This window comes from Aplidium turbinatum, chromosome 15 (assembly GCF_918807975.1).
Source record: "Aplidium turbinatum chromosome 15, kaAplTurb1.1, whole genome shotgun sequence".
NCBI classification, from domain to species: domain Eukaryota; kingdom Metazoa; phylum Chordata; class Ascidiacea; order Aplousobranchia; family Polyclinidae; genus Aplidium; species Aplidium turbinatum.
The window spans coordinates 18,441,058-18,462,672 of NC_137486.1; the positions used below are offsets into that span (position 1 = coordinate 18,441,058).

General features: G+C 39.4%; 2 protein-coding genes across 2 annotated transcripts; both read right to left on the reverse strand.

The window, feature by feature from the left end:
• Window positions 1–555: 555 nt before the first annotated feature.
• On the reverse strand, window positions 556–20,470 carry LOC145784119 (polyribonucleotide 5'-hydroxyl-kinase Clp1-like). Its single transcript, XM_082595875.1, has 9 exons — window positions 20,224–20,470; window positions 15,828–15,927; window positions 14,378–14,514; window positions 13,365–13,512; window positions 11,957–12,069; window positions 11,495–11,688; window positions 10,554–10,727; window positions 2,025–2,191; window positions 556–1,727 (listed from the first exon to the last, which is right to left on the reverse strand). The coding sequence occupies exons 1-9, from the start codon at window positions 20,409–20,411 to the stop codon at window positions 1,638–1,640; spliced, it is 1,311 nt and encodes a 436-aa protein (XP_082452001.1). The 5' UTR covers window positions 20,412–20,470; the 3' UTR covers window positions 556–1,637.
• A 355-nt stretch (window positions 20,471–20,825) lies between these two features.
• LOC145784026 (putative small nuclear ribonucleoprotein Sm D2) lies at window positions 20,826–21,182 on the reverse strand. The gene has a single exon (XM_082595783.1). The coding sequence runs from the start codon at window positions 21,180–21,182 to the stop codon at window positions 20,826–20,828; it is 357 nt and encodes a 118-aa protein (XP_082451909.1).
• Window positions 21,183–21,615: the final 433 nt, after the last annotated feature.

The following is a 21,615-nucleotide window of genomic DNA, read 5'->3' on the forward strand; positions in this document are numbered from 1 at the left end:
CAAACAACACATCAATTACATGCGAAACTGCACGTTGTCATTCCTGGTGACTTGACCTGCTTACTTGGGAGAAAAGTGCAGGATTAAGCTTTCTATGTTCAATTTTCCAATGCAAATAAAAGCTTGAAAGGTGTTTTTTCAAGTGGGCTGTTGGAAGACTAACTCGGGGCAAGTAAAACAAGATATCAGTAAAAAATGCACAGTGGATAAAGTACCATAGAGGCCTTTCTTTAACTTCCCAGGCCTGGGCCAAAAGGTCGTCGAACTACTCGGCATGCGACAAGTCAGCAAATACATTTCAGCTACAGCCAAGTCAGCAAATGAGATTTACGTGCTCACGTCGGACTTGCTTGTCAAAAATTACCTTACTGCTTCGCGGTGGCAAGAGGAACCATTTCTTACGTCTGCTGTGGACCACGCTGCGATACAAACAGAACAGCAGTTCTTACATTTTAGCAATACAGAAGCCTACTTTTATCGGAATAAAACCTTACTGCTGTCTTCTTTCAGGAAAAAAAAGACAAAAAAATATGTTTCATGTAAACTTGTGTTTTTATTGTAAAAGAAAACGATATAATGTCACAACTGGGTCCTTTTTTTATGAGTGTGCATGGAAGCATAGCCGATGAAGAGAACCGGTTTCTTGTGAAGCTGCGTGACACAGCTTTGCACCAACGGTCATCAAACTACGGTCGCAACGTCAGTAATCCGACGTAGACTAGTTTGCATTGGTGAGACTCAAATGAAAAAAAATTCTCAAATAAGGTTTTCAATCAAGATTGATCTCAAGGCCAGGGGTTATACAAGAAAAAAACTTAGGGGGCGCCTGCATTACACCATTGGAATAACAGCTGAAATCTATCGAAGCTTTTTAAGGAGAGCACTTCACTAGTTTATATGAAGGATTTAGGCATATTGGCTGGCAATGACGTCACGCTTATAGCTTTGGGGCTGTTCAGATATCATGACGCTTGTAAATAGGTTGGGAAAACGGGTCGTAGGGGAAAGTAAGAAAATAAAGTCATTTGACCAGACCCCTATTTCTTGGCATTGCTAAAATAGGTAATGAGATACTACCACATCTCGTGTTTATGAAAATGATCAAAAAAAATAACAAACTCAGTTGTCAGCGCAATGATGTACATTGCAACAAAGCGTTGGATGATTTCGATTAACGAAACTTTCAAATGCAGAAGTCGCTTACGCCTAAAGGCAGCACTGCATTGTACGTTTTAATGAAATGAAAAACTACTGTCATTCACCAGAAATAAGTCTCCGCAATGCCTTTACACTTAAAATTATTACTAATGCTTGTGCAAGACAAGCAAATATGAGCCACATCAAAATTACTCCGGCACGACGGATGGTTACAAGTGACATCACAGTGGTAACTGCATGGCTTCAAGCATTCCAACCACAGCAGCTGTAGGCCTACAGCTTGCGTGCAAACAAGACTGCAAAAGTATGAGTTTACAACGTTCTTTTATATCCCCTTTTTCCTTTGTCAGAACCACTTCTTGATTCTGCAGCAGAAAAGAAATACTTCTCCTCGGCACCGTGGGCCTAAGTTCAAGGCGCAAAACCAGGGACAGTGTTGAATTATCCTTCCAAAACATGACGTCAGGGGCGCTAGAAAATTATTTGTTGATGTCGATAAAGCGAATATCCATGATGAGGAAATATCTTCGCGGCAGCGGGCGAGGCGCAGGAGACAGGACACTGAAAATCTGAAAAATATAAACAAATCAAACATACAAAACTTATAGCTGAAAGCAAATTGGAATCGCAAACTTGTCAAATTGACTCGTTCCTTTTTTCAATTTGGGTGTAGTTGTTCGTTTTTGGTCTAAGTCAGAATATCAAAATCACCATTCATCTGTAGAACAGCAGAAACTCTATCTGCTAAGCCAAACGAATGAGTGCACATGTGAATAACTTAAAATCAAGTCTGACACAGTTTTCGGTAAGAAATCACGTGTTCGTATTCAAAAACAAGTTTTCATTGACCATTTCTTAGAAAGTACCTGCTTCTCTGCGTCGACATTGGTCACAACCACAAAGCCGGCAACATTGGTTTCAACCAGGTTCTCCGCTAAGGACTCAGCCATGCTTAGACTTAGGATGTGATGAGCCATGTCTATGCCAGGCGTTACCGGGACCAACTTTGTGTGAGTATCTTCTTGCTCCATCCCTACAAGCGAAAAAGTAACGAAATATCTCTCGCTGATTCTTAATTACAGTATTACCTTTTTTCTCTGTTTTGACATAAAGTATATAACAATGTTAAGCGTGTTAAGCCATAACATGCAATATGTAGTTTTGCATTCTTACAAATGTACGTACAGTAGCATATCTTCAAGAACAATTGGGTAAAGAAACAATAATCAATTGAGAATTATCTGCCAATATCAGGTACATAGTTAGGGCAATATATGGTTTGACCCCAAAAAAATTGCAACAAAAGGTTTTTCAACTGATTTGATTAGTTTTGGGTATCAGTATTGACATATTCAAACTCTTAAGCGATCCAACTTCCGGAAAGTGGTTATTTTCAAGATGGCCGCCAAACCATTAAAATAACAGGAAATTGACCATAACTCGGTCATCATATGACCAAAACATGGAGTTTTGGTGTCTATATCTAGGTGTTTGTACCCTGTGAAGTCAATGAGACCATTTTCAGAGTTGTTGAATTATCTGATAGCGTATAAATTGAATATGGCAATCCAAGATGGCCGCCAAATCAACAAAATAACAGTAAATTGACCATTACACGATCATAATATGACCAAAACATGTAGTTTTGGTGTCTATACCTAGGTGTTTGTACCCTGTGAAGTCAATGAGACCATTCTCATAATTGTTGAATTATCTGAGAGCCTATAAATTCAATATATAGCAATCCAAGATGGCCGCCAAACCAATAAAATAACAGTAAATTGACCATAACTCGGTCATCATATGACCAAAACATGTAGTTTTGGTGTCTATATCTAGGTTTTTATACCCTGTGAAGTCAATGAGACCATTCTCAGAATTGTTGAATTATCTGATAGCCTGTAAATTCAATATGGCAATCCAAGATGGCTGGCAAAACAATTAAAAATGAACAATAACAATGTATTGGTTATTAAAAACCCGGTGAATTTCTATACATATTTGGGAAAACTAAGCAAGCGTAAAGAGTTCATACGATGTGGTCATGTACATCAGTAGACTCTTGACATAATCAGCGTAAATAAAGCACATGAGTCAAGTATTACTAAATCTCATTGCTGTCACTCTCCTTGTCATCGCCTGTAATTATGTGATTGCTGTATGGGTTGACACATGAACCAGTTTGGCATGGTCCACATTCAGCATGACATGGTAGCCCATACCTCCGGCAACTGCAGTGAGGTGGACACGATTCGCAATTGCAGTGTATCATTTTCAGTAGGTTGTCCGGGGCAGCTTTCATGTCCGTCATGATTGGAACCATCTGATTATTGTCTACTTTCCATCCCCAGTCTAGAGCATCCACACGATCGTCAGTAGCTTACCCATCCAGACCATAATCTGGTAGTAAACTCTGAGGCAGTGGAATTTGGTAGAGGATGGTGTAGGTGGAAAATGTTCAGGGTGAACAAAGGACTTGAATGTTGTAATTTTCTTGACCAATGTATTGCAGCGCTGTGTTTCCAGGTTACTACTGCCATCGTTGCCAAACATAACGATCATAGCTTTGTTTCCAAGATCCTTAATCAAACAGGTGATCTCTCCATGCAGGAAGTGATAAAGCACGAGCTCAGTACATGCCAACCCGCCTTGTTTGAAGCTAGACATTTTTTCCGAGAAGCCGATAAGTCTCAAATAGCTCCCGCCATCACAGAACATGCCAGCAGTGTGACGTCAGGCGATTATGAAGTAGTGAAAAAATCTGCCCCGAAAACCGATCACTACGTTCTTGATGGGGGGTTCTTGTTGCATCGAGTGCTATGGGAAGCTGGAGACAGCTGTGGGTCTATTGTACAGTCGTATGCAGATTATACCATTCGTCATTATCGCTTAGCAACGGTGGTCTTTGATGCATATGGTGGTCCGTCTATCAAAGACAATACCCATCAAAGACGCGGCATGAACGTCCACCGGGTTGTTCACTTTACTGCAGACACCAAGTTCATTGGAAAGAAGGAGCAGTTTTTGTCTCGAGCTTCCAACAAGGAAGGATTAATTTCTCTAATTTCTGCTCAACTGAGGAATAAAAGCTGCAATGTGATCAGCGCACCAGGTGATGCAGATGTTGACATCGCCAAGACGGCAGATGGACAGCCCTCATCGACATGGCACGACTTTAATTGGTGAAGACACGGCTCTTTTAATATTGTTACTATGCTATGCTAACACTGACCCACACATTAAAGACCTTTACTTTCGCTCCGACAAAGCTTACTCAACCAAGATACACGACATCAACAAACTGAAGGCAATCACCGGGCCAGATATAGCCTATGCTCATTGCTCACAGCTCCTCTTCATTCATGCATTCACCGGTTGTGATTAAACGTCAAGGATCTTTGATATCGTGTCCACTTCACTGTAGTTGCCGGAAATATGGGCTACCATGCCATGCTGGATGTGGACCATGCCAAACTGGTTCATGTGTCAACCCATACAGCAATCACATAATTACAGACGATGACATCAAGAGTGACAGCGATGAGCATTAGTAATACTTGATCCATATGCTTTCTTTATGCTGATTATGTCAAGAGTCTACTGTACATAACCACATCGTATGAACTCTTTATGCTTACTTAGTTTACTCAAATATATATAGAAATTCACCGGGTTTTTTAATAACCATTACCAATACATTGTTATTGTTCATTATTAATTGTTTTGGCAGCCATCTTGGATTGCCATATTGAATTTATAGGCTATCAGATAATTTAAAAATTCTGAGAATGGTCTCATTGACTTCACAGGGTATAAAAACCTAGATATAGACACCAAAACTGCATGTTTTGGTCATAGGATGACCGAGTTATGGTAAATTTACTGTTATTTTATTGGCTTGGCAGCCATCTTGGATTGCCATATTGAATTTATAGGCTATCAGATAATTCAAAAATTCTGAGAATGGTCTCATTGACTTCACAGGGTATAAAAACCTAGATATAGACACCAAAACTACATGTTTTGGTCATATGATCACCGAGTTATGGTCAATTTACTGTTATTTTATTGGTTTGGCAGCCATCTTGGATTGCCATATTGAATTTACAGGCTATCAGATAATTCAACAATTCTGAGAATTGTCTCATTGACTTCACAGGGTATAAAAACCTAGATATAGACACCAAAACTACATGTTTTAGTCATATGATGACCGAGTAATGGTCAATTTACTGTTATTTTATTGATTTGGCAGCCATCTTGGATTGCCATATTCAATTTACAGGCTATCAGATAATTCAACAATTTTGAGAATTGTCTCATTGACTTCACAGGGTATAAAAACCTAGATATAGATGACGTGTTATTGCTTTAAGTTGCATTGTAATTTACGTTGTTGCTGATTGCTTCGTTGCTGATTGCTTTGTTACGTTGCCTTAAGTTCCTTTGTCGTTTTTACTGGTGTTTATTTTCAGTCTCAATTCAGTTTGCAGTTTATGTCGTCAGAACAACCTAGTTGCATTTTAGCGTAATAAACTTCTTAATAGAGGAATTGTAGATGGTTTCACTACATTTTATTACGCTAATAAAGTATGGATCTAAAAGACTTGCGCCCTAGACTCTTAGCTGCGGACCCGCAAAGTAAAGACGCTAAACGACAATGAGTGCATTGGTACAAGTCTTTTACAATTTATCTAGAAAAGCTCGGAGAAGTTTCAGCTGAAGACAAGTTGAATTGGCTTATAAATCATATAGACGCTTCAATATATGAACTGGTGTGCGAGACAACAAATTATGATGAAGCTATCGAACAACTGAAGCGCCTTTTTGAAAAGGTTTCTAACCCCATGTTTTCTCGATTTGTTTTAAAAACTAGGAAGCAGAAGCCAGATGAATCACTAGACGAGTACATGCAGACCTTAAAGCGATTGAGCCTCTCCTGTGACTTTCGGGCCGTATCGGCAGTTGCGCATAAAGAGGAAGCTATACGTGACTCGTTTATCGCTGGGATTTCGTCAAATCACATTAAACAACGCTTGCTAGAGGACAAAAATGCTTCGCTACAACAAACTTTTGATAAAGCTCGATCCTTAGATGATGCCCAAACGTTTTGCAATCGTGTCGAAATGACTGCGAGCCAGACTCCGTCTTCACTTGATTGTGGCGCAACAGCTTTTGAAACACGTCCTACCTTTAAAATTGAAGATTCTTCAGATAAGGAAGAAAGCTCAGATGTTAGCGCCGCGTTGGTTGAAAAGTGTAACTATTGCGGAAATAGGCGACATAGTAGAAGATATTGCCCTGCTCGTGAAGTTATTTGTTTCAAATGTTCTAAAAAAGGTCATTTCTCAAAAGTTTGTCGTCTTTCCAGGGTAAATCGAAAACCTATTTATTCATCTGCTTCTACTCCACGAGATGTCATTATGAATATGACAACCGAATCTTTCGACACCCACGCAAAGGTCAACGTCCCTGTTACAGTTAACGGAGTTCAAGCCAATGCTCTCATCGACACTGGCTCTACCCTTTGTCACATGAGCGACCGTTTAAGAAAGCGTCTAAAACTAAATCTTGAAGAAAGTGAATGCCGCATTGGTTTAGCCGTGAAAGGATGTTCATCGCAAAGTTTAGGAATCTGTAACGTAAAAGTCGCGCTTTTTGGACAAGAGTATGATAATGTAGGAGTCACTGTTTTGAAAAATTTGCTCACCGACCTAATTATCGGACAAACTTTTATGAAACAGCACAAAAGCGTGAACATTCAATTTGGAGGGCCTATGCCAACGTTACAGATCGGAGCATTAGAAGCTATTAAAACGTCTACTTCAATACAGCTTTTCAAACACTTAAGGAAGGAGTGCCATCCGATTGCTACAAAGCCTAGAAAGTATTCTCAAGCCGATAGAAGTTTTATCTCTTCAGAGGTGCAGCGACTTTATAAGGAAGGTTTAATCGAGCCGAGTCGTTCGCCATGGCGAGCACAACCTCTTGTGGTCACTCAAGAAAATCACAAAAAGCGTATGGTCATCGATTTTAGCCAAACCATAAACAAATTCACTTGTTTGGACGCGTATCCTTTACCTCTTATGTCAGACGTAGTGAACAATGTTGCTAGGAACAGCATCTATACAACGCTAGATTTAAAAAGTGCGTACCACCAGGTAGAAGTTCCTCTGCAAGATCGAAATTACACTGCTTTCGAAGCCGATGGAAGCTTGTGGCAATGGAAGAGAACGCCGTTTGGTCTAACGAATGCAGTACCTGGTTTTCAACGGATAATGGACAACATTATCAAAGACTACGAGTGCAAAGGTACGTACGCTTATCTTGACAATATTACCATTTGCGGGAAAACCCAAGAAGAGCACGATCAAAATTTATCAAAATTTCTTGCAGTAGCTCGAGAATGTAATCTAACTTTCAATGAAGCAAAAAGTACTTATTCGGCAGATACAATCGACTTGCTTGGATATAGAATCTCTAAAGGTACTTTAAGTCCTAACCCCGACAGAGTGGAATCTTTACTAAAAATTCCGCCTCCAAAAAGTAGTAAACAACAGCAGAGGATTGTCGGTTTATTTGCGTATTATGCGCAATGGATTTCGCGTTATTCTGACAAGATTCAGCCTCTAATTCGAAACACTACCTTTCCTCTGAATGATGCAGCCCTAAACTCTTTCGCGACGTTGAAAGCTGAATTGGCTCAAGTTACGCTTGGGGTGATAGATGAAGAAATTTCATTTACTGTAGAAACTGACGCATCTGACATTGTCATTTCAGCCACTTTAAATCAGAACGGGCGACCCGTTGCTTTTTTTTCCAGGACACTCAACAAAAGTGAAAAAGTTCACTCAAGCATAGAGAAAGAAGCGACGGCAATTATCGAAGCCATTCGAAAATGGAGTCATTTTCTAGCGGGACGCCGATTCAAACTTGTCACAGATCAAAAATCGGTGGCATTCATGTACAACAGCAACAACCATGGCAAGGTAAAAAACGCAAAAATTTTGAGATGGCGACTGGAACTATCACAGTACGATTATGAAATTGTTTATCGAGCAGGGAAGTATAATACTGCTCCCGACACTTTATCTAGAGTGTATTGTGCAACTATGATGGACAATTCGTTGTATGAAATTCATGCGGCCTTATGCCACCCTGGAGTAACTCGCATGCATCATTATGTTAAAACAAAGAATTTGCCTTATTCTATTGATGACATCCGTAAAATGACATCCGCTTGTGAAATTTGTGCTGAGTTGAAACCTAAGTTCTACAAGCCAATTGAAATTCCATTGATAAAAGCTACGCAACCTATGGAGCGCTTAAGCATCGATTTCAAAGGACCTTTACCTTCTGCTACGAATAACAAATACATTCTGACTGTAGTAGATGAGTACTCTCGATTTCCTTTCGCCTTTCCTTGTAGTAAAGTAGACACTGAAACTGTAATCTCGTGCATGTCTAGTCTTTTTGCAATGTTTGGTAAATGTGGTTATGTGCATTCGGATAGAGGTGCATCGTTTATGTCTAAGGATTTTGTGTCTTACATGTACAGTTTGCGTATTCCTACCAGCAGAACCTCTATATACAATCCACGGGCTAATGGCCAATGCGAAAGATACAACGACGTAATTTGGACTTCTGTAAAACTTGCTTTGAAAACTCGAGATCTTCCTATTTCTAAATGGGAGTGTGTTCTACCTGATGTTTTACATTCTATGCGCTCTTTATTATGTACTGCAACAAACGTGACGCCACACGAGCGATTTTTTTAATTTTCAGCGTCGTTCAAGTCTAGGTCTTTCCATACCTACTTGGGTTAAATGTCCTCAAAAGGTTTTATTGAGACGACACGTTCGTGCTAGCAAGTATGAACCGCTTGTCGAAGAAGTGGAAATGACTCATGCAACTCCGAACTACGCGCACGTTCGTTTCGCGAACGGACGCGAAACCACAGTGTCAATTCGTGACATCGCTCCAACTGCTCGTGGTGGCCTTGACGAGTCGACTCTTAGTTTGCCGGATCCCGGGAGTCCAAACGAAGGGATAAACAATCCATCTGTGGAATTTCCCGAACAAATAACAACTAATAATGAGTCTGTCAATGAAGATGCACCTGCCCCGTCATCGGAAACTCATATACCGACTGATTCCAGCGAGCGCCCCATGCCCCGGCGCTCATCTCGTTCAAGGCGACCGCCAAACAGATTTGTAAATTAATTAAATGTATTTAATGTATTAGCGCCTTTAATTTTTGTTGATCCCTATTGATAATCTATGGAAGGGGTGAATGACGTGTTATTGCTTTAAGTTGCATTGTAATTTACGTTGTTGCTGATTGCTTCGTTGCTGATTGCTTTGTTACGTTGCCTTAAGTTCCTTTGTCGTTTTGTACTGGTGTTTATTTTCAGTCTCAATTCAGTTTGCAGTTTATGTCGTCAGAACAACCTAGTTGCATTTTAGCGTAATAAACTTCTTAATAGAGGAATTGTAGATGGTTTCACTACAATAGACACCAAAACTACATATTTTGGTCATATGATGACCGAGTTATGGTCAATTTACTGTTATTTTATTGGTTTGGCGGCCATCTTGGATTGCCATATTCAATTTATAGGCTATCAGATAATTCAACAATTCTGAGAATGGTCTCATTGACTTCACAGGGTATAAAAACCTAGATATAGACACCAAAACTCCATGTTTTGGTCATATGATGACCGAGTTATGGTCAATTTACTGTTATTTTATTGGTTTGGCAGCCATCTTGGATTGTCATATTGAATTTACAGGCTATCAGATAATTCAACAATTCTGAGAATTGTCTCATTGACTTCACAGGGTATAAAAACCTAGATATAGACACCAAAACTACATATTTTGGTCATATGATGACCGAGTTATGGTCAATTTACTGTTATTTTATTGGTTTGGCGGCCATCTTGGATTGCCATATTCAATTTATACGCTATCAGATAATTCAAAAATTCTGAGAATGGTCTCATTGACTTCACAGGGTATAAAAACCTAGATATAGACACCAAAACTCCATGTTTTGGTCATATGATGACCGAGTTATGGTCAATTTACCGTTATTTTAACGGTTTGGCGGCCATCTTGAAAATAACCACTTTCCGGAAGTTGGATCGCTTAAGATTTTGAATATGTCAATACTGACACCCAATACTAATCAAATCAGTTGAAAAACCTTTTGTTGCAATTTTTTTGGGGTAAGGTCATATTTTGTCATATATTGCCCTAACTAACAACAATTACGCTTGTCGGGTTGTGCTTGCCGAAGCACAGCATTTTTTTTACAAAGAAAATGATCAATTTAAAACATAGTCACTCATCTCGAGTAATTCGTTATCGTGCATTCGTCAGACGATTACCTAATGGCAGGCATGAGTCTGGCAAAGCCGGGGCTCCGATCTTGAAGATCTCCACTTCACTGAACTTGACGTCAAACGCGTGAGGAAAATACATCTTCCTGGGTCCGTAGAAGTACTCCTTCACCTTGAGGTCGCGAGAGTCACGTCTGACGTTTCGCGCTCGTTCTACAACTCCTTCAAGACAACATAAATTGTCATTGACATGTCACGATATGGAATAGACCCGAGCAGCAAAAGTTGCCACTTTTATGTCGTTTCAACGTTATTAGATGTAAAATTGATAAGAAAGTGGTTGGTTTACTACCGAAGTAAGAATAAAACAATGGTTCAAACATTCTCACTAACGTTTTTTTAGGAGCGAGTTTGTGAATGATTCAACGCTATTTGACCACAATGCAATAATAATGTGTTTTGACATTACTATTTACTATGACATACAAAAACATTACAAAATGGCAGCAGACAGTGTTAGAGGATACAGCAGTAGCAACGCTGTAGTTTCAGCAACCACTATGGCTTCCTTCACCTTCATATTAATATACAATTTTTATGGATAAAAGTGGCTGTTAATATATTGTATGTCTACTTTTCTTCACCCCCAACGAATGATTTTTCACGGTCGCCGTACGTGATAGAACGGTTCTTACTAGTGACGTAGCAAGAAAGAAAATTTTAGGGGGGGGGGAGGCAAACGTTATTCAACTTGAATTACAATGGTGTTAAAAACTTAAAATATATAGTTTTTTTTTCAGGGGAAAGAAAAAATTTTGGGGGGGCGATTGCCCTCCCAAGGATACGCCCCTGGTTCTGACAGGTAACACGCTTACCATCGTGAGTGTTATGCGGTATTCAACATTTTAACACCTGTAATTTTATCATCTTTCAAAGCAGAGACAGACTTTAATTGTTAAGTTACTGATGATGATGATTATAACACATACCTGGAGACTTTGGTTGAAGTACGATATTAACAAATTCGGGAAGGTCGCGTTTCAAGTCATTGTATAAACGTTCGTTGTCGATCACCAGAACCAAATCTGCTTCAAACGACTGCGCCGCGTGAAGGATGCTTTGATAGCCCTGGCCTTTCACCCAGCCACAGGTGTTAATTATGCACCCGCTGTGCTTCACCTGCCTACAATTGAATGAAAAGGTGTTAACAGCTTGAGTGGGTAGAAAGAGGATGAGTGCAGACTGCAGAATAAAAAAAATATTTATTTACGCAAAAAAAAAAAGAAACTAAAATATAACGATTGCACGTGAAGTATCATTAACCCTAAGTTCCAAATACATAAAAGTTAATTTAAATCATAAATAGAAAGAAATTTGTAGTGGAAATGTCGTTTCAGCCACTTATTGCAAGCATATGTGTTGAATAAACCTATGAAATATCACATGCACACCTGTTATATCCACATTTGGCGTTGAACACGTCGGCAAGTCTTAATATGAGAGCCTCGTACAACTTTATGTTGCCGTTCGGGGATGTGTGTCCAAAGTGGTATACGAGAGGAACCTATGAAAACGTAAATAAAGATTAAAGAGGTACAAATGCATAAAGTGGAATGCATTTATCTGAGGGAGTGGATTTTTTGGTGTGTTCATTTCAACAGATGTTGCCTGATGAGCTGCTTTAATGCTTACTTTCATCATTACTACATTGGTTTAAATTTTGTAACGTAATGGGTTTCTGAAAGTGAAAAGTATTTTCCATGAACAACAGTCAAACAGCGGAGGTGAAGGAAAAACAAAAATACTCATATTCGTCAAAGAAAAACCAGATAGCAGCGCTGGCAACAAATTGACAGAATGCTGGTAAGAAAACAAGCGCTGAGTAAACGCTTACACAAAACTCCCAGTTTGCCTGAAACAGGCCTCGAAATATCCGGCGGTCATGACCGCCGGAATGACCTCAAATGTCTGCCGAAGCCGACTCATAAATGACCGCCGCAATATTCTTGACAAAAATAGAGCTAATGCAGCAAAAACATATTTTAAATTTTAATTGTTACAATTGTTTGTTTAACGCGAACAAATACGGAGCTGAAACAATAATAGTACAGGCAATTGCTTTAAAGATCACATTAGAGTGGCGTGGTTAACGAGCTGATGGCAAAGGTAGCCATTTTTACATCATTTCAACGCCTTGCAATGTTGCCTTGAAATAAAGTTGTCTGAACTTTCCGCTGGATATGTATTCTAATTTTAACAATGAGAATTATTGCGTTACATTGATCGTTTGTTAAAAAGAAACGTCACAGAGAAGCAAGTCTCAGCTGGGCTCCGCACGTGCTTAGGCGAATGTGGCGACCTTATTCACGCTGATACTCATAGAAATAGAATTTCTGTACAGAAGGGAGGGTGTTAGACGACTGACATGAACGCACTGATTTATTTGCAAGCAATCTGCTCCAGTATACTTCAGGGTCGGTTAATTAAGCCATCAACCATTGCAGAGTTATTCTGTTGTAGAAAATCTTCTTCTACAAACAAGACTACACAATACTGTCGGAATGGCCCGTTTCGGTGAGTCTGATCCCTATTCGGTGATTTTTTTTTTTTTTTTAATTATCGGGTACCGTAGCCTAATTATCATTGCCGTTTTAGGGTTAGAGGTTAGGAACTCACCGAATCGGACTCACCGAATAGTAGCAGACCCCAATACTGTAGTGTGATTTTGTGCAAAATCTACATGCAAAAAATATGTCCGGTTGAGATATTAAATGTCCGCTGAAAGGGCCAGTCCCGGTAGGACATGCTTGACCGCCGGAAAAAAGTACAAATTTCGAGGCCTGCTGAAAAATAACTAACCTTCAAGTCAAACCCATCAACTGGGTCAGCAGGTCTCTCAACGGTCAATGCCCCAACAGTTCCCGGGATAGAAACCCCACCTTGTCCAACGTCCAGGTCAATTAAAGTCGTTTTTCGGCCAACACGAACTCCATAGTTCAATAAGATTCTGAAAGAATGTACATGTAGAACAGTTCAGTTGTTTTTATTTCTGACCATCACAGCAAAAAACAATACACGTCAACATAGCAAAGGTCGAGAAAAAGGTAGAAGCGACAAAACGCGAACGTTAAAACGTGCTTGAGACGGAAGTTAGATATTAAGTTGAAAGAAATTTGGCACGGTCGCAATACCTTCAGAAAAATTTAAGATAGATGGCGGAACACTGCATTATATGTCTGCAGACAGTGAATTCTTATGCGTACGGTATATCTGCAGTAATTTGCGAGCAGTTAGAATTCATGCGGATAAGTCAAAATTAAAAATGCACAGTTTTGAAGCAATGGTGACAGTTGAGTTAATTTCGAGAGGCTCTGGGAAGAGATGTATGTAGCGTCACGTTTGAAAGAGATGGCGGAAGATTGTGATCAATGGAGGGAAGTGATTTCAACTTGAAATCAATTCCCTCCATTGATCACAATCTTGGAATTCAAGCAAAATCGGCCAACACCATGCAAGCGGGAATGCCATTACATAAAGTCGGAATGGCCCGTTTCGGTGAGTCCGATTCGGTGAGTTCGATTCGGTGAGTCTGATCCCTTAACGGGGGATTTTTTCATTTTTTTTTTAAATTATTGGGTAACGTAGCCTAATTATCATTGCCGTTTTAGGGTTAGAGGTTAGGAACTCACCGAATCAGACTCACCGAATCGGACTCATCGAATAGTAGCAGACCCACATAAAGTAGTAGTTTGTTTTATTTCGTTGCACAGAGATAAAAAGGGTCAAATGAGCAGTGTAATACCATAAAAACATAAAAGCAAAAAGATTTACAAAATCTTTCAACAAGTTGACAACTATTCTTTTCCAAATACCTGCATACTGTTGATTTTCCAACGTCTTGAGGTCCAACGACCAATATTCGAGGACCTCTTACATCTTCTTGTTCTGCTGCTTTCCTCATCTGTTCAATGGCTGCATGAGTGTTTAAGTATATCATCATTGGTGTCTCCTGATGTGGAACAAGTTGTGTCAATTGTTGACAAACTATTTCCTTGTTATGAAAATAAACTAAACATCAACTCAGCAATAGTTGACTTGTAACTAGAGCTCGACCGATATCACTTTTTCAGGCCAATACCGAGATATATCAGCTACGAAAAATTTGTTACAAACAAACAAAGTTATTAAGCAACAAACCAGTCCAAGAAAGTTTATGCATTAGTTGCTGTAATGGAAAACTCATTCTTAACACTAATCACAAAAAAACACCAAACAAAAAAGAAACAACCCAGGCCTCGAAATTCGTTTTTGCTGACGGCGGACAAACGTGTCCGGTCTGAATTATTCGCCATTTAAGAGCTATGGCCACGGTTTGGAAGGCTTTTTAAAATTTCAGCGAAGGCTTTCATCAGACCAACGAGGTGCGCTTGGAGAGTCAAAGCGCCGTGTAGCTGCAATACGCCGCATAACTGATTAACTTCCACCGAACGAGGTCGTGTGGCTTCTTGCGTCACAATACTCTGGGCACGGGTCGGAAAACTTCTACAATGACGCTACTATTTTCTTCTGTGCAAAGTTTCACTAAGCTTTTTTCTTTGGGTTTATTTTTGCATGTAATGTGAGCGAAAGTTAATTTTCCCTGGGCCTTTTCTTTCTTACTGTAATACCAAGCTCGACAAATTTTGCTGCATCTTGCTGTGATAGCCTACTCGTATGATCTAATTTTGTAACGAATCTTGCCTTATCAATACCACTCGGAGATCAAAGCCAGACAAGGTGACGTAAGACTTGAAATAAGTTGCGCGTGGTCAGTGTAGAAGTACACCGGTACTCCCATCGATTCTTAGCGAAAAATTCACCTTTGTTAAACTGATTCAATGTCATCAATCGTTGAAGCAAGGTAAAACTCGAAAGTTTTCCTGCTTGAATGGAAGCTGCTAAGGGATACAGTATTAACATTTTCTAGATGGGCGCACTAGAATGGACGGGAAATTATATTCTTGCAACAATTGTTCGTGCTATGCAAGCACGTTTGAGCAACTTGTGTTTCTTCAAAAGACATGTATGGCTGGTTTTGAGTTTGCTTTTGCTCGCCGATGTTTATCGGCAAAAAATAGCCGATACAATATATCGGCTACACCTGATATCGGCTGACCGATATATCGGTCGAGCTCTACTTGTAACAAACACTTTTTATCAAACATTTTCTGTAATTAAATGAGTTATTTTATAATACAACGGAAATCAGCAACTTCAATGACTAAAAAACCATTATATACTGAAAATAAATTAAAATCCAATCTAATGTTATTGCAATGTCACCTTTGAAACATAGGCAGCTTCATTTTTACCAGTGAGACGCACAGTGCATCCAAAGTATGTAAACACAGCATTCTTTGCTCCAGATTCAAAGATGTATGATCTAAAAAGTAACAACAACCTTAGCCTTAGGGAACTACTTGCCACTGAACCTGGGGTTTTTTTTTTCGCTCATTTATCGGTCATTGACCAATTTTTTAGCAAAATGTCCGAAAAAAATATAGTCAATTCGGTCAAAATGTCCGAAAAAATATATAGTCAATTCACTATATATGACCAAAAATGACCGAAATAAATAAAATTGACCGAATTTTTTCAAGTCAATTCGGACAAATGACCGAAAAGTCTCAGCGAAAAAAAAACCCAGCACTGAACACTCTTTTTGTAGTCTAATAGCTGTAGTATAATCAATTAATCATAATTGTATATATATATATTATGTATAGTGTTAGTTGTTAATAGTAATTGAATATATACAATATACATACACAATACGTATAAATGTGTAGTGCACCAGAGCACCAAAATGCACCAGAGGCAACACTTTGGCCGGAAGACGGAAGCAAGATGTTCTGGCTGGAGAATTGCAACTCTGGCCGGAGCTTCCCACCCTTGGTCATATGATCATATCTGATGATCATATCTGATGATCATATCTGATGATCATATCTGCTTCATATAATCAATGTTCCAACCGAGTGGTATTATACCACTCTCACCAAGCTCTCTAAAAGCCGCCTTATGGCAATGTTTAGTCCTTTGAAAGGATCTACGTAGGAGTAAACTTTTAAGTAGATTTCAAATTTGGCTGTGTTTTCTATCCAGCCGATGAAGAATAGTGTTTAAGATATTGAAGATGTTTGATTGACTTTCTTGATCTTGTTTTCAATCTTACACTTCCCGTAGCGCTAAGTAAATATTTTTTAGAAGTACATGACTTTGGGAGAGTAGAATGAAGATTTGTGAAGAAAATAAACAAAACAAAAAATTTTCAATTGATCCTTTGTGGCTCAATGTTGCAAAACGTTGTATTGCAAAATATTCTGTGTTGGTTGTACAATGCCTTTTTTGAAAAAACATTCTAAAAGTTCGATTTTTTTCTTCTTCAGCACTATGGGGTTGACCCATGTGACAGGCAACAAGACTCTTGCATAACTGCAGTACCACAATGATACAAAAAATTAGATTTATCCGAAATCATGAATCTGACCACAGCTACATACACTTCTGGCACCGAGCAGGAGCTATCATCTGCGATTCTGCGGTGCCGGAATTGAAAAGAAAAAAATGGTCAGAGTTTGTTCGAAGCCAGAAATTGTTCCATGACTATAAAATATGGCATTGTTTTTGTTTTGTATACTATATACATGAATTAATTTATTACTGGCGCTATACCAACCAGCAAGCCTTACCTGAAACTAAAGTGTGGTAATTCTAATACATACCTACGGTACTAAGTACAGCTACGGTAAGCAAAATCAATGACGCAACAAATTTAACAGATTTTTGCAAAATTAAGCGGATGACAAGTTGAAGTCAAAATTTAGCAAAAATTTCAAAACATAATTTTGTCACAGTGGTCTTTTAAGTCGAGATAGTAGTATTGACTAAATGCTAAATACCATAGCAGGCCTCGAAATATCCGGCGGGCATGGCGGACATGACCGCCGAAATGACCTCGAATGTCTGCCGAAGCCGACTCATTGGTCGGTCATAAATGACCGCCGCAATATTCTTGACAAAAATAGAGCTAATGCAGCAAAAACATATTTTAAATTTGAATTGTTACAATTGTTTGTTTAACGCGAACAAATACGGAGCTGAAACAATACTAGTACAGGCAATTGCTTTAAAGATCACATTAGAGTGGCGTGGTTAACGAGGTGATGGCAAAAGTAGCCATTTTTACATCATTTCAACGCCTTGCAATGTTACCTTGAAATAAAGTTGTCTGAACTTTCCGCTGGATATGTATTCTAATTTTAACAATGAGAATTATTGCGTTACATTGATCGTTTGTTAAAAAGAAACGTCACAGAGAAGCAAGTCTCAGCTGGGCTCTGCACGTGCTTAGGCGAATGTGGCGACCTTATTCACGCTGATACTCATAGAAATAGAATTTCTGCACAGAATGGAGGGTGTTAGACGACTGTCATTAACGCACTGATTTATTTGCAAGCAATCTGCTCCAGTATACTTCAGGGTCGGTTAATTAAGCCATCAACCATTGCAGAGTTATTCTGTTGTAGAAAATCTTCTTCTACAAACAAGACTACACAATACTGTCGGAATGGCCCGTTTCGATGAGTCCGTAGTCCGTGGTCCTCTATTCTGTGGTTATTTTTTTTTAATTATTGGGTACCGTACCGTAGCCTAATTATCATTGCCGTTTTAGGGTTAGAGGTTAGGAACTCACCGAATCGGACTCACTGAATAGTAGCAGACCCCAATACTGTAGTGTGATTTTGTGCAAAATCTACATGCAAAAAATATGTCCGGTTGAGACATTAAATGTCCGCTGAAAGGGCCAGTCCGGTAGGACATGCTTGACCGCCGGAAAAAAGTACAAATTTCGAGGCCTGCATAGCCATTTAAAGCTCATACTACTACAACAACTCATACATTAGAAACTAGAGATGTACCGATACCAATATTTTGGCCGATACCGATCCCGATATCACTTTTTTAGGCCGATACCGATACTGATATTTTGGTCGATACTTTAGTGTTACAAAAAGAAGCAATTTTGGTATTTGCAAGGAAATATATCAAATGCTAAGTTTTACCTTATTTGCATAAAACTATTAAAAAAAACGTTGGATTGGCATAATTTATTAAAGATTCAAGAATCCAATCTCAACCACATTGTTGTGTCATAATAGTAGGTTTTAGTAATAAAAGGCCACCGAAATTGAGGATTGGGGTATAAGGGAAGAAACATTACATCATAATTGGGGTTTCTGAAAAATTAATAAAATGTTTGCGCAAACTCTCCAAATAAGGCTATCATAATTGATAATAAGATGTAAAATGTAAACCAAGTGATTTGTGTAGTCGTACAAAAACTACTCGACAAGTAATGTGCAACCTAAGGGCGTTTGGTTGAAAAGCTTTTGCCAGGCCAAGACTACCCAGGTAGCAAAAATGCACAATTCTGCATCGCTCCCACCCCGCAAAACGCTCAAAAAACCTGTGCAACTCGGCTGCCCCCAGCAAGCCGGCTCCACCAATCGGCAATTCAACTTGCACCCTTAGCCGCAACAAAATCACCAAGCCCAAACAATGTCACAGCAGAATAAGTAGGCCCAAAAAGAAAGCAATGGGGCCACAAATCCTCAAAAAACCAATCAAAATGGTCCCGTTGCGCCCAAGATGACAACCTCATTGCGAAGAAAGGAGCGTCCCACCCGGCCACCAGCACAAGGCTGAGCACTCACCAGCACAGCGAGCTGCCGCGACCCGCCAACCACAACGGTGCAGCTTCCACACTAGCCATTTCAATTCTTGTCGATGTCAATTCTTGCTACAAAACGGCTGCCGAGAAACATATAGTTGATTGGATGGTCTAAATGGCTAGTGTGGAAGCCACACCGTTATGGCCAGCGAATCGCAACAGCCTGCCGCACCAGTAAGCGCCCAGCCCCGTGCCGACAGCAGGGAAGGACACTTCCCCCCACAATGAGGCCGCCATCCCAAGCGCAACAAGACCACTTATTGATTAGTTCAGTGAGGATTCGCAGTCCCACCACCCCCACCCCGAGCCCACCCAATCCGCCACGACATTGTTCAAGCCTGGTGAGTCCACCTCAACGAAAGGCGGAAACCAAATCACAAACTGACAGAACCAGCCCACCAAAATAACCAAGCCACACGGGTCCCTCAAACGTCCAGCAATGCAAAAACGATGCAAAACTACACATTCCCGCCACCTGGGTACTGGGTAGTCTTGGCCTGGTTTTATCCTCTGCTGAGAGTAAAAAAGAAACACAAATGATAAACATTGGAGAAATTGAGTCTCCTTCACAACTTAAGAATCGAACAACGCAAAACTGCTGAAACAAAACGTTTTGTTTGAGTGAAAGAATCACTGTAAGCAAACAATGCCAAAAGGTGCGCCCATGAAGTCATGGGAGTGTGAGGTATCAAAAATTTGATCAGGTTGTTATTTTTCTACTTCAATGTGACGACATTGACGTTAGTTAGGCTACTACTTTAAAAAATCTATATCTTTGCTTCTGCAGAAAATCAGCAGAAAACGCCTTTTTTTACACGTTTAGTATCGGCCACAGTATCGGCCAAATTTTGCCGATACCGATGCCGATACTCAAAAAATGGCCGATATACCCGATACCGATATATCGGTACATCTCTATTAGAAACCATTTGGTTTCAAACATACCTTGATCGAACCAACTCTGTTCCAAATAATTCAGCATTCCCTTCAACCAAATCCAACTTCACCCGTTCATTCGTTTCAACCTCAAACCGGAGCTCATTGTCCTTTGCAATCTTGAACTCTTTAACAACGGAATGATCGATCCCTTTTTCTTCTTTCTTGATGTTTAGTGGGACAGCCACAGAACTCATAATTTTAAAGATGCAAATATTTTTACGAAAAAGCTAAATTATTATTTTTACAAGATTTGATTGGGATACCTACAGAAAAAGTTTATTTGAAAAAGTTGTCAACGCAATGGTGAATGATTCGATACACAAAAACAAACGTGTTGCTTACTAAAACACACTATGAGAACATTACAACCACACCTTGTGTTTGCATAAGCACAAGCATTGTAGTATAACGAAATGCTCACAAAGTACAATATTTAGCTTTTGTGACAATAAATCATCGATGCATCAATTTGCAATGGCAGTTTCACTGATAAAACACATCAAAACCATCAGTTTTAAAATACCCAAGATTAAATTTTTATGAGTTAAATTAATCACAATTCAAGCTTCTGTAGAATGTAGATCAAACAGTCTTTGTATGGTCCCAAGTTATGCTTCAGCAGAGCCAAGAGGATTTTTCAGCACAATGATGACAGAGTCACCCCGAAGAAACATCTTGCTGATGAAACGATCACGATTTACCGGTTGCTGCTTCTTTTTTCCTTTTCCGGTTTTTGGCGCTTCTGTCCACATTTCTTTAACATTTTCCAAGACCATATTACAATGACGATCAAAAGCTTTTACACGTGCCAGCAGCTTTCGATTGTTTCGACAGTTTATTAAAATTTGTGTGTTATTTTTCACGGAGTCAGTCAATACTGACAAAGGTCCAGTCTGAAATTCTTCTTTTTCTATTGCTTCAAGCTCTTCATAAGTCATCTCACTCTTGGACTTGCCAGAAGCCATGTTGGAAATTTAACAAATTATCTGTTGGGAAAATTAGCAACAGAGAAAACTATCTGCATAAAGAATAGTTTGTTTAGTTTTTCCAGGGAGTTTTACCTAAGTAGAATTGACTAAAAACTAAATTTTGAAATAATACTGTACCGGTAACGTAAAGTAGCCTACCGTATTTACTTGATTGTAAGCCGCAGCTTATAAAGTTTTTTTTCCATCATGTTTGCGGCTTAAATTCAAGGGTGGCTTACAATCAAAGGCGGCTTACATTTTTTCTTTTTGCCTTTTTCCTTGTCGACTTTGCCATAGATGTTTTGCCGTACTGCATTGTCTGATGCCGACAATTGTGAAGTTGTGACGTGCATTTTAAATTGTCACATGCATTTATGATGTGCATTTGAAAGAAAAAAAGGAGCTGTCAGTTTTATTTATGGTCAGGGTT